General features: G+C 35.5%; 1 protein-coding gene across 2 annotated transcripts in view; it reads right to left on the reverse strand.

The window, feature by feature from the left end:
* Positions 1-770: 770 nt before the first annotated feature.
* The window catches only part of ALDH1A1 (aldehyde dehydrogenase 1 family member A1), a 179,361-nt gene continuing 162,392 nt past the window's right edge, over positions 771-17,739 (reverse strand). For both annotated transcript variants that reach the window (XM_003822194.7, XM_034967559.1), the window contains 5 exons: positions 16,981-17,165; positions 12,008-12,172; positions 9,654-9,811; positions 6,051-6,125; positions 771-1,380 (listed from right to left, as the gene is read on the reverse strand). In XM_003822194.7, the coding sequence (XP_003822242.1) occupies positions 1,308-1,380; positions 6,051-6,125; positions 9,654-9,811; positions 12,008-12,172; positions 16,981-17,165 (656 nt within the window). In that variant the 3' untranslated portion in view covers positions 771-1,307. The remainder of the gene's footprint in view (positions 1,381-6,050; positions 6,126-9,653; positions 9,812-12,007; positions 12,173-16,980; positions 17,166-17,739) is intronic.

Consider the following 17,739-nt stretch of genomic DNA (forward strand, 5'->3'; position numbering starts at 1 on the left):
CTGTATTCAGCCCAGCATGGGTTTCTTAATGTTAATTGGTGGTAACTGAGGAGGTGAGGGAGAGGAGACAAAGTCTCTGCTAATTTGGAAAAAAAAAAGGGGGGCTCTATTAAAACTAAGAAGGTTGCAGGACTTCTCGAAACCTATAATATGCTGCCGATGTGCAATTTGAAATTCCAAGAGAGGAAAATATATCGTATAGAATTTTTCCGAATGTTTTTTCAATGGAACATGTCCTGATAAATTTTGTAGAACCTCTTTCCCTTTTATTCATTGCAAATTTGCCCATTATTAAGGTTTATATTCAGTCAAATTTCCTACCTGAGGCCATTCCCGATTCCCTCAGTTAGCCTTCATCATGACCACTTCTGCAAGTCAGTACAAGTTTCTAAAATCCTCATTTTTTTTATGACCCCTCCTTTCTGTGGTGCAGGGATTGTGTCTTTATTAACCACTAAATTAAAGATCTTCAGATAATGGACCATTCATTATTCACCTCTTTTCTACAACACTTAACACATACCCAAAACTTTGTAGGAACTCAATAATTGCTTACTGAAGGACTGAGGCCATCTATTTCAGATAAAATCCACTGATTTTGAGAATTCTTTTGGAAAATACAACATGTTTCTTTACCCATTTGAGAATAGGTGGATTAGACTTTTACTTTTAAACGTACCTTTATGCTCAGTTTAACACTGCTTTTAAGTGACAAGAAGAAATCACTGTAACCAAAACTTGTACTTAAAAAAATTCAAAAGTAACAAGAATCATGCAAGGTTGTTTTTATTAAGCTTTATATTCAGTTTACAGCTAAATATTACAGGGATTATTTCTTTTGACAAGCAGACATGACATCCTAGGAAACTTTTCAAAACAGTCCAAGGACTTTATAACTACTGGGAACAGAGCAATTTACTCTGCAGTTAACGTGTATGTTAAGTACTTCAAGAGTCACTAAGGGAAAGAAGCTAAATGCAACTGTTCCTTTTCTATAAAATGATTATCCTGCAAAAGTAGCTACAAAGGAAAATCACATAACTATGACAAAGCTAGAGAGATCATACATCCGAATTTGTCTTTTTTTATTTAGGATAGGACTTGGGGGTCACATTTCAGAAGGCAAATAATTCTTTCAGAAGAAGCTACATGTCAAGTTTTCTATGGATAGTATTAATACTAATATGATTTAGCTTATGTTTAAAAAAATCAAGAAAAGAAAAATTTTGTCTTTAAAATCTACTATATTAGTGACTGTAAGGAGATGCTTAGCTATTGAAGAGCTTCTCTCCACTCTTGTATTTTCTTTATGAGTTCTTCTGAGAGATTTTCACTGTGACTGTTTTGACCTCTGTATATTCATGGAAACCGTACTCTCCCCTAGAGAGAAGAAAAACATACCCACAAACACCATTTAGCACAACAGTGTAAATATACTGTAGTTCATGTTTGGTACAAGTTTGTTCTTGTTTTACTGGCTAGGGACAATAGAAAATATTTCTTGTGTACAGAGCATTTTATATAGTAGCTAGCCAATCATAAGATTTCTGGTCTTACACAGATTCCCTTGTGGGGAAAATTTTCTTTAAAACTTTCATTTTAAATAATCATGTACTGTCAGTTGATTTCTCACATAAATTGTCCCCTTTTGACATTATTCTACTTGATTTTAAAAACTCGAACTGCAGATGCAACAAGATCATCTTGGAGAAATGAAAACAAAAAGCTCTAAAACTACTCAAAAGACAATTCGACCCAACAAGAATTTTGTCATTTCTAGTTTAGATTGAGATAAGATGGACATAGGACAAGAGGAGAAGTAGTAATATATGATCACTACAAGGTCTACTCTAGTTCTACAGTTTTATTGTAGTACTAGAGCAGAGCTTGTATTTACCATGTGTGGTTGTCATAGAAGTGGTAAGGGGATAGAAATTGATCATGGTTTCATTTTTAGTCTGAGGTGCCCTAAGATGGCTTGAAACAAAATATTTTGCAGCAGTAGTTTCAGCAAAATCTTTTGATTCTTGGCAAAACAAAAACCTGACCTTTATTTTTTATTTAAAGTTTTTAAATTGTTTTCTTTTTAAGAGGAGGAAGATGATAGATTGGTCTAAATTCAGGCTCTTGGGCTTTTTGCAGTTGTTGTTTTTTCCCCTTTATGCAACCTCCTCGTCCCCTACCATTTTCTTGTATAACTCTTAAGTTCAACCCAAATGATCAGGAATTAACTCAAGTCAATCAGTTTGGATTTTGGGATCTTGTTATCAGGTTTACGGAGACCTCCCACCAGTTTTAGAAACTGACTGATTTACCCCTTGTTGAAGAGATGACTAAAAAGATTGGGCTCAGTTATTCTCTACGTTGTTTTGATAAGAGGATCAAATTACATGTATATATGAGTAGTCTCAAAATCATAACACTCATGCACATGTAGGCTTACAGAAGAATAAGATCTTGATCCTTTTTTACCCCTCCCTTCTTGTGATGTAGACAGGTATGTAGAAGACATCATTTTCTGCTGGGTAACCTAATACTCTTACACTGATTATTTTCTTGGGCAATTAAGCTTTTGAAAATACCTTTTAAAAGCTTCAGTGAGCATGGTCCTTAAAGTAATTAAAGGGCTTAGCCTCAGTTGTCTGAAACCCATTAAAAGATAATATTTTAATAAGTATTTTATCTCAGGGTTAGATCAATCAACCCATGACTTTCGCCAATAGGCTTTCCATTGTATTTTGGGTCATATAGGCACTTGAAGCTCTCAGGAGAGTAATAAGTGGGATTTTTGTCATATTCAGGCTGAAATATGTCCTGCTCCTTAGGATTCCTATGCCTATACTATATCTACGACATAGCCCCAAACATCTGTTTGGATTTCTCTTCATCTTACTATGTCTGTGAGTTACTGTTTGTATACTTCTAAAATCTTCAATGTACAAATCACCTGGGACCTTATTCAAATACTGATTCTGAATTAGCAGGTCTCGAGTGAAGCCTGAGTTGGCATTGGTAATAAACTTGCAAGTGATATCAACCTATGCTTCTTGTCCAGGGTCCACACTGTAAAAAAAAAAAAGGCACTAGTACCACATTACATCTGATTTCCTCTCTGTACCCAGGATTAAGACTGGCACTAATTAAGTAGGCACAGAAGAACTGTTTGCTGAACACACTTGGTAAATATCAAGAAAAAAATTCATTTGTGTTCTCACTATACGACCATTAGCTTACACTTCCTTGCTCCCTTTTCTATGGAACAGGAGGAAAAAAATATGGTGGGAGGGGCTAAGAGCCAATCAAGTTTAAAATGGCATACTAGCAAAGTCTTAAAGGACCTACGTTAACCTAAGTGAAACAGTACAGTTACACAAAGGGAGGAATTTCTGTCTTTTAACTAATCCCAGAGCCAACACTATGATCAGAGATGCAAAATCAAGATTTGCATACTCTGTATCACCTTCAAACACATTGGGGTCTGCATAACACCATTTTTCACTCTTTGAGGACTCTGTTCTCAACTGATCAATTCTCTCTATTGTTGAGGAAAATTTATAATTTAACTGTTGGGAGTCATTTGAGGTTATCGCCTGAGTAATAACTTGTAACTCTTGGAACATCTTGCAGCAAATGACTTGGTTATTAAATTCACCAAATTTGGTTTCAGGTACACTTTAACTGTAGCATTCTCTAGTTGAATTTTTGAAGTAAAAAAAAAAAACCCACAACTTTTTCCTTTGTATTTGAAAGAAATGATCTATACTCATGTTCTAGATTTTTAGGAAATTACTGATGGTTGATTCCTGTTTTCAGTCCTTCTCTTATTTGATTTCTTTATGCCTTCACCTTAAAGTCTGACCAAATTATGTTCAACGAAATTGACATGTTTGGTCTACTTTAGTCTTGCATTCCTTTTGATTAATTTATCTTTAATGTTCTCAGTGAAATGTGTTGTTAGATAACCAGGCCAGAAACGAACCAACTGCCCTTCAGAGTAATCTAACCTTTGTTCTTACTTTTTGTACAAAGTAATTAGTTTTGCCAAGAGATTCTCCAGTAATAGAAAGAGAAGAAACTAGGGAAGGAAGAAACCCATTTGTTGAATTTGCATTTTGTGACAGTTATGTGGCTAGGGATTTAATATTCAGTATGTCATTTAACTCCCACAAGAACTCTCATTCCATCTTAAGAGGAATGTGAACATCTCCATGAAATATGAGAAAGTAGAGGCTCAGAAGTTAGGTAGCTTGAACTGGGGTGCATGGCTAGCAAGTGGCGGAATTAGGAATCAAATTCAGCTGGTCAGACTCCAGTAATGTTTTCTCAGCTATGCCATGCATTTTTGATGGGCTAACTTTTTGTTCTACTTCAGCAACATCCTAAATATATCCATGGCTTTTCACTACTCCACTAATAAAATCTAAGTCAAATTTCTTAAATGCAGGACTTCTTAATCTGTATCATATGTTACTCTGAAATCATATTTTTCATCCCCATAAATCCACACCAATCAACCAAATTCACTAGCCCCTCAACATACCACATGTAATGTTCCATGCAAGAAAGCCCTCTTCTCTACTAATTGATATCCTACACTTGCTTTCTGCCCTAGAGGAAGTTTTATCTCTTCTGTTAGGAGAAGTTTTCTTCTCTATAAACTGCCATTAAGTTTTCAACCACTGGATTTCCAATGGGGTCAGAACTATAGAATCTTAAGCATGGAATAGAGGTTAAAAGATCTATTTTCTTCTTCCACTCTTATCCACACTCACAATCCTTGGCCTTGTCTGACAGATGAAAATAGTGATGGTTAGAGAGATGCCATCCTGACTCTTATACTCTGGTAGTGTCTAGGTTTTCTTCAATAGTTTGCTCTGTACTTTAATTGCTTCTCTACTTCCATAGGATATGGAATCCCAGTATATTTATTTCATAGTGTATGTAGGTTATTTTGCATGTCCTGCCACCACAGCTATGTAGAGCATGGAACATGGTATCATGTCTCTGGGGTTCCTAGGACCTTACACATAGCAAGTGCTTAATAAATGAAAGCATATTAAGAAAGTAGACTGGTCATTTTATAATTCCCCCATTTCACTGACTCCTCAGAGATATTTGTTTCCTTGTAATTTTGCTGATTCGTTAGAGTACAGTACTCAACCATTTAATACATTTAGAAATTGAGAAAGACACATTTTCACTTCCTAATTGCAAAATGAGCAAGTTTACAATCTGTATTTGATACTATAAGGTTTCTATTTCTTTTTTCTTCATAAATGTTTACATTAATACATGTAAAAAAGTTTTAAGAAATAAAATGACTAAAATTGCCTAAACAAAATCAACCAAGCATATTGCCACTACTTTCTGTATTTACATATATATGTGCATACTTAAAAAGTCTATAAACCCTAGTTTCAAAAGCAATTGAAATTTCATAAATGCATTTATATATAAATATTCTTAATCTAGTCACTACTATAAAACATGTTTTCCTCAAATTTCCTTTTAGGTTTAAGTTTTAGTACTAAAAATAACTTCTTATGGTAATAAAAAATTTTAAAGTCTACATCAATAATATCTCAACAAATGGGAATCATTCCTCTTACACTGAAATTTCCTTTACATAAGTCACCTAATTTACTTATTTAAATGGTTTATTCAAATAACTAGAGTGTTTACATTTGCACCTTTCTTGCAATCACCAATGCATAGTTTCCACCTCTTTTCTGGAAATGTTTCCCAAATGGATTACATTCATATATATAGCAAGCAATTCTAAAAGCAAGCAATATTACAATCACCAATGTAAGTTGCTTAATATAGTCCCTAACATATAGTAGGAACTTAGTAAATTATGTTGCCGTTCTGCAATCACCTTTTGCACTTATGGAGTACATCCCACGTTTAATAAGCTATTTGGTGCTATGAATCTCCAGGAAAGAACAGAGGCAGGTTTTATTTAAGGTGAAAACTATGAGTTAATTCCCTGGGAATGAAAATCATTTTCATAAAAATAAATATTTATATTAATAGAACGTTAATCTTACAGTTCTCTTCCATTTCCAGACATCTTGAATCCACCAAAGGGGCACTGGGCACTTACCACGCCATAGCAATTCACCCTGAAGGAAAAGAAAAGTGCATTATAGACAATACTTAATGTGTGAAAAAAAAATCCTTTTTGGCAGTTTTAGAAATTTGGAAAGCTCCTTACAAACTCCATTAATTTCATTATAACATACTCATCTTGATAAAAAAAAAAGCAGCCCTATAAATTAGAATGCAGACATATATGGATACACACTACCTAGAAACAAATAGAATAGTGCAACTATATATATGGATAGCCATTTTTGTCGTACATTGTGTCCCTGAGAAGTGGTAGTCTGAATTTATAAAAGATAGAATAGTCACTATGCTGTAGGGGGAAGGATATGGTTTGCTAGAAGCTAGAATTTGTTGGATCAGTATTCATTACTGCTTATATATGGATCAGCTTGTAATTCTCTTGATGTTTCTGTACTTAACAGGCTAGAATCAATTTTCTTTTGCAATTGTAATATGTATCATATTACTCAGTTAATTTTTTTTCCCATTAATTGGTTAAATAAATTGCTTAAACAGAGGCCTTGGCAGGAGTTGGGTTTAATTATAATTTATTCCCTGTCATATTTCATAAAGTGTTTAAAGATGCTTATATAAACAAACATAATTACATGAATGGTAGTAATTAGAATCCAACAAAAAATTACAATAGAAGATCTAGATGGGGAAAATTAGAATGCAGTTTTGCAGACCATAAACAATTTGTTTAGCTTTAAATTTGCTGGTGGCCAAAGTTAGCAAAATCTAATTATTTACCTGATTCTCATTATATGCAAGAGAAAAACACTTTTTAAAGGAGATTTATGTTTATACTTTTCTCTCCCTTCATGCTATTTTAATAAGTGGACAAAAATGTGGCTTCCAGAGCCTGGGTTAGTAGCTGGAGACTGAGGCAGGAGGATCACTTGAGCCCAAGAGTTTGAGACCAGCCTGGGCAACATAGCAAACCCTTGCCTCTACAAAAAAAATTTAGAAAACCAACCAACCAAACAAACAAAAAACCAGGGTGGCTTCCAGATAAATTGTATTATACTTTGAAGGTTTGGTCATTACTTTTATCCTGAGATAATATTCAGATGTTTTCTTTGTTAAAACACTATCCCAGTTCCCGAAGTTCCACATTCTCACTGGACCATAAAGTTCTTAACTATGTCTCTCATCCTGGAGGGATAATTCCTTTAATAAATTTACACTTATAAAAGGCAGTATTGTCTCAGCTTTGTTTAATTGCCCTTTAAATTGCAAAATCAAATACCTACTTTGAAATTATGAGTAAACTTCCTGCAACTCTGGAGTTCAATAATTTTCCTGAAAACACCAAGCAGCTATTAGGTCTGGGACAATGCCAGAAAATTATTATCTTCTAGGATATGTAGTAACAAGATGGTCCCCTCTGTTTTTCATAATAGAGGAAATTCCTGATCAGGGATTCCCAAGACCCTCAGTGGGGTGATGTCATAACAAGCTTCATCAAACAAGCATGGAACATTCTGCTAGTCGAAAATACAAAACTGAAAGTTGTCTTTGTTAAAAAGTGCAGAGAGTAAATTTGCTCATTTTACTGTCGACTAGAAATGAAACTATTTTACTGTGAATTAACAGGGAACTGAGAAATGTTCACTTGGCAAAAACTTTGAGTTCAAAATGTTATCTGTCTTCCGCAAGCGTTTCCTCATGTGTAAAGTGGGGATGATAATATTTAATAGGATTGTTTCAAGGTATGCGTAAGATCGCGTGAAGAGTATTCTTGTTGTAGTACTTGGTATATATATCTTCAGTAAGTGGCGATAATATACATACACATGGTAACTATGCTGAATTTTATTAATGCTTTTATCATAGGCAAATTCTATATTCATCACTAGCTATACTGACTATTCAAGAAGAACTTGCTGAATTTTATTTAAGAGTCTCCCATTAGGCCCACTTCCTATTGTTGTTACAACAGCAATTAAATTGCCACATGAGCTTTGGAGGAGAAATTTAAACTATGCACTGATATAATTTGTGTTAATGTATACCCTCCCCTGCCCCAAATCAGTTTATACATTTTTAAAGCCCCCGAGATGATTCTAATGAACAGCCAGGGCTGAGAACCACAGCCTTAGAATATTGTATAGGTCCAGGCCAGCATGGTGGCTCAGGCCTGTAATCCCAGCACCTTGGGAGGCCAAGGCGGATAGATCACTTGAGGTCAGGAGTTCGAGACCAGTCCGGCCAACATGGTGAAACCCTGTCTCTACTAAAAAAAGAAAAAAACAAAATACAAAGATTAGCTGGGCTTGGTGGTACATGCCTGTAGTCCCAGCTAGTTGGGAGGCTGAGGCAGGAGAATCACTTGAACCCAGGAGGCAGAGGTTGCAGTGATCCAAGATCGCACCATTGCACTCCAGCCTGGGTGACAGAGTGAGACTCCAGCTCAAAAAAGAAGAAAGAAAAGAAAAGAGAGAAAGAGAAAGAAAGAGAGAGAGAGAGAAAGAAGAAAGAAAGAAAGAAAGAAAGAAAGAAAGAAAGAAAGAAAGAAAGAAAGAAAGAAAAGAAAGAAAGAAAGAAAGAAGAAAGAAAGAAAAAGAGAATATTGCATAGGTCTGATCTAGGTGTGACTTAGTGTTGGGAAGGAAAATAATCTTGTGCTTTTTCCAGGACTGAGGGGCCAAAATGAGGCTAATGGGACCAAAGTGACCAAAGACATAGTCTAGAGACTGACGGTTGAGTACAGAATGCAACAGTTTGAGAGGCACAGACTTCATGTTTATATCCTCTTGATTAAAGTATAAAAATAAGAGATATAAACTAGGTCAAAAATGGAGAGGGAGGGTATCTTCAAAATTCAATCTTTCAAAAATAACCTCAATTATGTCTAATAATCCTAGAGTAAGAAGGCTGATATAAGAATATTTGCATACACAAGGGTACCAAGTAAATATTGTTCTTACTCTTTTACCTCCCTGTATACAGCATAGTACCACGTGCTCAGAAATTACTTGGCAATTCTTATATTGTGTTAATCAAACATCAATACAATATTTTTGGTAAGCAATTTCAAGAAGCTAGATAAAGTTAAAGAAAATATCCTCCCTAAAGTTCTTCCAATACAGCTTTTTTTTTTTTTTTTTTTTTTTGAGACGGAGTTTTGCTCTTGTTGCCGAGGCTAGAGTGCAATGGCATGATCTCGGCTCACTGCAACCTCCGCCTCCCAGGCTCAAGCAATTCTCCTGCCTCATCCTCCATGTAGCTGGGATTACAGGCATCACACCCAGCTAATTTTTGTATTTTTAGTAGACATGGCATTTCACCATGTTGGCCAGGCTGGTCTCAAACTGCTGACCTCAGTCAGCTGATCCACCCACCTCAGCCTCCCAAAGTGCTGGGATTACAGGCATGAGCCACCGCACCCAGCCTTTTGTTTGTTTTTCAAGGCAGCAACTGCTTTTCTAGAAGGATAGGTAATTCCAAATGAAAAATCCAAGTCTGAAAAAGTTCAAGGTAGTAATCTGTTAATGTGGTTATTACTGAAAAGGCTACATTCCTTAGGTTGGACTTACCACACTGTTCCTGCCTGCAGAGCAGAGGAGATTGTTATGGCTTTATCAATGTCTTTGGTAAACACTCCTGCTGATAAGCCATAGAAAGTATTGTTTGCTCTTTTGATCACGTCATCTAAAGATTTAAACTTCATGATTTGCTGCACTGGTCCAAAAATCTATACCACAAGGAATAAATAAGTAAAAATAATAGGTTAAAATGAAATATTTTAAATGATATCGTAGATTTTTTTTCCTACACACTATCCTAAATTGATTAAGATTTTGCTTCTCATCTCAAACCTATGTGTGAGAATCCAAATAGGTAACTGCAAAAATGGTAGGTGAAAACAGATAATGGTCAGGTGTTAAATTTCCTTTGGAAGAAGAAAGGGTACAAATAATTAAGGCAATATTAAGTTTCTAGATGTTGGAATTAAGCTTTCAAGAACTTATGATTGTGCAACAAATCATTAACTTCAGAATTTCTTTTTCACTTGGGAATATTTTAAATTCACTCTCTAGTTTTTCTTATCTTCCAAGTCACTACATATAATAACAAGCGCCAGAAAGCAATCTACTGGATAAATGAATAGGCAATGATAATCTGCTGGATAAATGAATAGGCAATGATTGATAATAATAATGCTTTAAATACCTGTATGCCATTGGTAAAATATTAACTATTCTACTGTACTCAGTAGAATAGTTACTAATTACTTTTCATAATTAGCCAAGTTAGGTAAACATCATGAACTTTTAGTCTACTCTGTAGCAAAATCTTAGGCAACTTAAATATGTCAAACAGAATTGTTCATTACTGCAAGAGCTTATACATTCTAAACCATACTATTCTAATCAAAGCATGAGTTCATTGGTAATGGCTATAATTGCAGGACAGAAAACAAAAATCACAATTTGCTTATTCTAACCTAAATTACTCTTTTGCTTTCACTAAGTCCCTGGTTACTGCAGCCCAAACTCAATTCACCCTGTATCTCAGCCTCAGGTAAAAGAAAGACAACTGGATTTTCTCTTTAAAATTAAGCTCCTGCATTTCAATAAAACATTTATTAAGATCAGATAAAGATTCCTGAAATTACCAGAATTTTCTGGGAAATCTGAATGAAGAAAGACAAAAATCAGAAATGACAAAGGGTTTTCTGGTGTTCACCACTGATTTAAGTGTTAGAAGGGAGGGGCTACTGTTCAATAGAGGTTGAGTGCGAATCTTAACGTTATAAATCTAATCCTATTTGAACATGGAACCATATACACAGCAGCTACTCTAATAAATGTGTTCATATTTTACATAATTTTAATTGAACACAGCACATAGCTCCAGGCTCCTACTTTGAAGTAGCAAGCTAGCTGCTCTACTATATATTAATATATTATAGGAACACAATAAATGTTTCCTTAATTGAAGATTTTTTTCCACGTCTTATCTGGTATTAATCAAGATATGCAAGAATGACAGCTCATTTTTTTTTCTAATTTTGTATATTGTAGTTAAATACTTGGTGAGCATATATATAATGTATATACACATTATATATGTATACACACACACGTATATACTCTCACCAAACATTTAACTGCAATATACAAAATTAGGAAGTCCAACAGCTGAAACAAATAGGACTAAGAGCACATAGAAGGTAGGGAGTGATAGAGGGCATGAATGCTGTTTTCAAATACATGGATGGCTGTTATGTAGAAAGAGTCTATAGGGCAAAGGTGGAACCAGAAAGTAGAACCTATATATTTATCTCTTTTGTGGTGAGAACACTTAAAATTGACTCTCAGCAATATTCAAGTATACAATACATTGTTATTAACTACAGTCAGGATATTTACGATAGCTCTCTTGAACTTACTCCTCCTAATTGAAATTTTGAATCCTTTGACCAACATTTCCCAACCCTCATCCTCCACTCCCCCAAGCCCCTGGTAAGCACCATTCCAATCTCTGCTTCTATGAGTTCTACTCTTTGAGATCCCACATAAAAGTGAGATCCTGCAGTATTTGTCTTTTTATGCCTGCCATATTTCATGGAGCATAAATTTTCCAGGTTGTTGCTGCAAATGACAGGATTCTTTTCCATTGTTTTAAAGCTGTGAAGGCAGCACCTAAAAATTGTTAAGCATCCAGATCTGTGTTGGCTGGACATTTGTGGCTGGCCCCATGGATCCCTTACTACTTTTTAGTATCTATCACAAATAACTTAAACCTCTATCAAGAACAGAATAAAGAGTAAGGTTTAGAGGGAAAGATGTTCCAAAGAGCTGGGAATTTTAAAGTGACACTTTGTATACACACAAACAGACAAAACATGGCAACAAAAAGAACAGAACAGAACGAAGCCATTTACCTCCTCTTTGGCAATGCGCATCTCATCTGTAACATTAGAGAACACTGTGGGCTGGACAAAGTAGCCTTTATTCCCCCACGGGCCTCCTCCACATTCCAGTTTGGCCCCTTCTTTCTTCCCACTCTCAATGAGGTCAAGTATTTTATCATATTGTTCCTTGTCAATCTATTTGAAAAATATCACATGAAAAGGAAAAAAGTAGTCACTTGTAAAGATAACACATTGCTGGGCCTGTTAACAAGGGCTTCAAAATGCTAAAATATTGCAATTAAACCAAATATTGAATCGAAACAGCTAACAGAGGTTCAGATTCATTCTTTGGATATATTTTCTTCTCATGACTTTTAGGGGAAAATCTCTTGAAGACAGATATTTGTATTTAACATTTGTTTTATAGTTATATAGGAAAGCATTCAGCACTGCAAACACATAAAAAACACATAAATGACAATCATCATTTATTCACTCTGGAAGAAATGCCTGTTACACTAAATACATTTACCTGGAAACTATTGTCCCGGCTGAAATGAAAGGAGGGAAAAGAGGAAAACAGAACTTTGATACTGAGTTTAATTAGATCTGTTGGGAAGCAGATGCTTTAAGACTGTTCTTAGAAGACTCCTGAGCCTCTGTTTGATCTCCCCATTTCTGAATCACCCACTCTGACCTGTCCGGTGCCCTTGGATATCCCATTCTGACCATAGTCTGCGCACCCTTCCCAGTTCTGGTCCCACTGGGGTAGTCAGTAAACCTGCTTCCAATTTCTGGCCTGTTCTGAATGTCACCATCCTGCTTCATTAAATGAGCCTCATCTAACTATATGCCAAGTATTACAGAACTTAAATGGTCTTTATTTAAATGCTATTTTTATAAGAAAAATAAATGAGTTTGGAGTTCTGGTTGTGAACACCAGGAACATGTACCTCTTCAAGCACTGAAATCCGGGGCTAATTTTTGTCTCAATTTCTATTTTGTGACGTTGAATAACTGGGTGACTCTTGGATTCCAAGTAACCGGTGAGGGCTGCCTATCTCAGGTGTAGCAGGGGTTAAGGATTAAAGGAAAAACAGGAGATCTAGGAACTAAGATGGGTTGGAGGGTGGAAGCTCTTGTAGGTTTTACTTCCCACTACTTGAAAAGTTTTATGTTTCACTTTCTCTTACTCTTCTCTGACTCTGCAAATCTTCTTTATCTTCCAAAGCCAAGAAAAAGCTTCCATAAAGTTATTTCTAGCTGGATACAGCTCAGCCCCCCATATCTAACTAGATTAAGCACTATTTGAAACTAGAAACTATTTTCTAAAATTTGGCACAATATTTGGTACAATGTTGCTCAACAGCCTTTAGTGCAATATTTAATATAATATCCCAGAAGGAAAATATTCCTTCATTTCCAGCAGATTAAGAAAAAAATAGTGTTAAGAAGAAATATTTAAATTACTACATAGGTTGAATAGTAGCAGACTAAGGGGTGGGGTGAGATAAATTCTGCCTGGGTAAGGTATTCTAGTTTCTCAATAAATAGTCAAGGGTCCATGTCCCTCCACATAAAGCTTCCTGTCTTATTGGAACATATTAATCTGACTATGCCCTCAACATCATGATATCTGGTTTTTATTTCAAGATGTATTTCCCAAGTCATGTTTTCCTGTCTGTGACCACGTTGAATAACCAGTGCCAATCAAATCCCTGCATACATACTGGAGAAAAGGGCTGAAAAGCCTTATTTGTTGGAAAACTTAGATGGTGGCTAACTTATAAAACTACAGGCCTTTGTATTTCAGTGCCTTGCTACCGACAATGTGGTCCTACAACCAGCAGTTGTGGCATCACTTGGTAGCCAAATGTGCTTCTTTGACCCCACCTCAGATCTACTGAATCCCCGGGCACAGGAAAGATTGAGGAACACTGTGGTGGAGCTTGGGACTACAAACAAAAAATTAGGCTCTACTTAGAGACTGGTCAGTTTTGTCTGGCTAATTTTGATTCACCACAAATACAGACCTTCTTCAGAAGGCATCGGGCTGACCATATATAAACTTGACCTTCTTTCTGGACACCTGGGACTGTCCAATAATGCTAGGATGTAGCTGGGGCTCTTTTATGTGATGGGCCATTGGCCTATGGGCTAGTCTATGAAATGTATTAGGTAGGTCATGATATTGTAACAGTCTCAAAGGAAATATTTTAAGGTGTTTTAATGGGTAAATTCTTTGATTCCTTAGGCTTAATGGGTTAAAGAAGATGAATTGGGAAAAAGCACTTACGTGTTCTCAAATTATTCAGAAACCATGTATCAACAAAAGCAATGAATAGATATAGAAGTAATTGATCTGTATGATAATTGTCACCATGGGTATAAATGGAAGCATGTAATTTTTATTTATTTACTAGACATTTGAGCATGTGGACCAAGCACTCTGATGGATACATTTTATAGATTATCCAATTGCACTGCAGAATTATTCTTCAAGATTGAGGTTTCTATGCACATTCTACACATAAGACAATAGTTTCAGGGAGGCTGGATTTTAAATCCAGTTTAAATCCTATATAACTGTAACTCAAAAGTCCATCTTTCCACACTATTATAAGGTGCTACTCTGTGATAATTTTAGTATCGTTTATGTGGCTATCACAATTTCTGTTTCAAATGAAAATACTAATTTTTCCAAGTTTAAGACAATATATATTTTTTCTATAAAGTCAAATAGGAAAATCACTTGAAATATGAAAAAGATACACACATGAATGCACAGATATAATACAAATATACAAAGTATATATATATATTTTGTAATTGCTCTAACCCCCAAATACTTTGCAATCTTCAAATTTTTTTAAACTTTAATTTTTTCCCCTAAAACAAATCGTTTTGACCATTATTTTTTCTATAACCTTTTTGATGTTATATTTAATGAGGAAGATTCCATCATTGTATTTAAAAGCCTCAGTTCACTCAACCACCCCTGGATGAGGCAATAGGCTAAAGCTTAGTGAGTGAGTATCCCCTTTGCTTAAGCTTTTTCTCCTAACAATAGATGAATATTTAATGGTAAAGGAGCCCAGGGCTTTTTAGTCTTTTGTTTCTCCAAATTCTAACATACCTACTTATCCTACTGACTCAATGGAAGTTGTGATAAAAATCTATTCATTTATAGAAACTAAAATCTTATATTAATCAGATCAGTGGATTCTATTCATTTATAGAAACTAAATTCTTATATTAATCAGATCACTGGATTATTTACTTTAGAATCTTACAAATAGGAATTTTTAAGTCTATTTTAACTTCCTTATCTTAAAACCAGTGAGATCTTCCAGCTCAATTGTTGAGTCTTTGGTTGAATTGTGAAGATGTCCTAATGGAGGAAAGTACTGCCCAACAATTAGGCATTAGGTATCTTAGGTATTCTCTCCTCTCTTCAGATCTACCAATCAATCATCCATCAATCCATCAATAAAATAAGAAAAGTGCTTCACTTTTAGTTAGACAGATAAATAATCACAACAGAAAACGTAGAATTCCATTCTTTTTTGAAATGGGATACCAAGTCAAAATTGATTTGAATATATCTCTTGGCATCCATATATCAAATATGAAAAAAAGGGCAACTACTTTTAAGTACTCATTAAACTCAAAGACAAATACAAAATATAATGGGATTAAGATAAAACAAAGTATTACCTCACTTGCCACTTATTTTAGGGCTTTTAGATTTCAATATGTGGCACTGCCTAAGTCCTAAGATTTTCCTACTTGGATGTCTTGAGATGAACAGGAAAATCCAAGACTGTCCAACTTACTTGGACTGTAAACTCCATGAGGTCCGGGATCAAGTCCTCTTTGTTCCTTTTGGCATTGCCAGGTACCCATCTCAAGTTTTAGCTGATAGCAACGTTCACTAACTTTTAGTTAATTGAATTTACTTTTGGCTTAGTGAATGAGTCAAGAATAGTGTTTGGTTTCAAATTGACAGCATGCATCAGTGTAAAACCTTTATTGTGAAAGAACAGAGCCTCTAAGCTTAATGTCTAGACTCCAGAGCAGGATTTCTCAGCAGTTGTCCTGTTGGCATTTTGGGCCAGATAATTCTTTGTCATGGGGCTGTCCTGGTCACTGCAGGATGTTTAGCAGCATCTCTGGCCTCCACTCACTAGATGCCTGTAGAGCCACCGCTTCTCACCAAGGTAGTGACAACTTAAAATATCCCTAAACATTGCCAAATGTCCCCGGGGTGAGGGGAGCAAAATTGCCCCAGTTTAGAAACACTGCTCTAGAACAAGACCCAAAGGGCAGGAAGAAATTCACAACCAAAGATCCAGAAGCTTAAACAAACAACCAACAGAAAACTATGCAAGGAAGAGGGAAAGATGATCATTGGATAAGAGAGAGAGAGACCTTTACTGATAATAAAGTCTACAAAGAAAACTGAGTGCCTAGGGGAATAACTGGCCTTTAACAACTGAAATACGAAGTTTGCCACAAAGGAAACTCAGGACATTTTAGGACCCCATGCTACGATTAGGGGGTCAGAGTAACCGATGACTTGCAGAGGATTTAGGGGAGTGCTGGTTATAACTGTGGGATGGCAGTTGAGATGAAGGATTCAGGAGGAAAAAATGGTGGGAATGTATAAGAACTTCAAAGTGGACAGAGAACTGTATATAGGAATCAAGAGGTGTGCAGATTGAGGAAAGCCAAAAATTTAGAACATTTGTTATTTTTCCTCATGTCTTTAATTCCCAGCATGGCTGGTAAACTGTTTCTAGACATGAAAACTGGGCAACACAAAAACAGGATGATTTCATTATCACTGGGAGTTAGATTGCTTTTAATCACCAAACTGGCACAGCAGTGTCACCTAGGAAGGTGTGCAGATGGGAAGTAATCTTACTCAATAAAATCTAGGTCTAAAGAGGATACTTTATTCCTGTGCCCTGAAAATGCTATCCTTTCTATTTTATACTTACCTGAGGGCCTTGAGTGACTCCTGGGGTCAGAGGATTTCCAAGGATATACTTCTTAGCTCGCTCAACACTCCTTCGAACAAACTCATCATAAATTGATTCTTCCACAAAAATCCTGGATGCAGCTATACAACACTGGCCCTGGTGGTAGAATACCCCATGGTGTGCAAATTCAACAGCATTGTCCACTGCGAAGAAGACATTCACATTAAAGATATATTTTCTAAAAATCATATATTTTATATGTTTCTCAGAGGCAACATGGAGATAAAGAAAAATTATGAGTTGTGTAGTCAGACATGGGCTCAGTATAGTTTACCTCCTACCAGCCAGGTGGCAAATTAATCTTTCTGATCCTGCATTTACCATGGAAAAAATAGCAACATACAGAATCTGAAAAAATAGTGGTTAATATTACAACTTTGATATGGACATCACCAAGAATGTAGATTTGATCATGAGACCAAATCTCTTTGGAAATGATTTATATAAATATCTCCAATTATATAATTAGATGATTGTGATTATTTCTTTCAGGCCCCAGATTTTAAACAGATAATAAAAAAAACCTGACATGTCTATCGAATTAAATAATTTCAAAAGATTCTTAAATACTCTACTCAATAGGAAATGTGATCTTTGTGGGAAAGAAAAACAAAATAAAACAAAAACAACTAAAAAGTAACAAAAAACACTAATACTCAGAATCACTCACTCACCTTATGATTTTATTCCAGCAAAGACATTTTCAAAATCTATCTA

The sequence above is a fragment of the Pan paniscus genome, chromosome 11, assembly GCF_029289425.2.
Source record: "Pan paniscus chromosome 11, NHGRI_mPanPan1-v2.0_pri, whole genome shotgun sequence".
Lineage (NCBI taxonomy): Eukaryota > Metazoa > Chordata > Mammalia > Primates > Hominidae > Pan > Pan paniscus.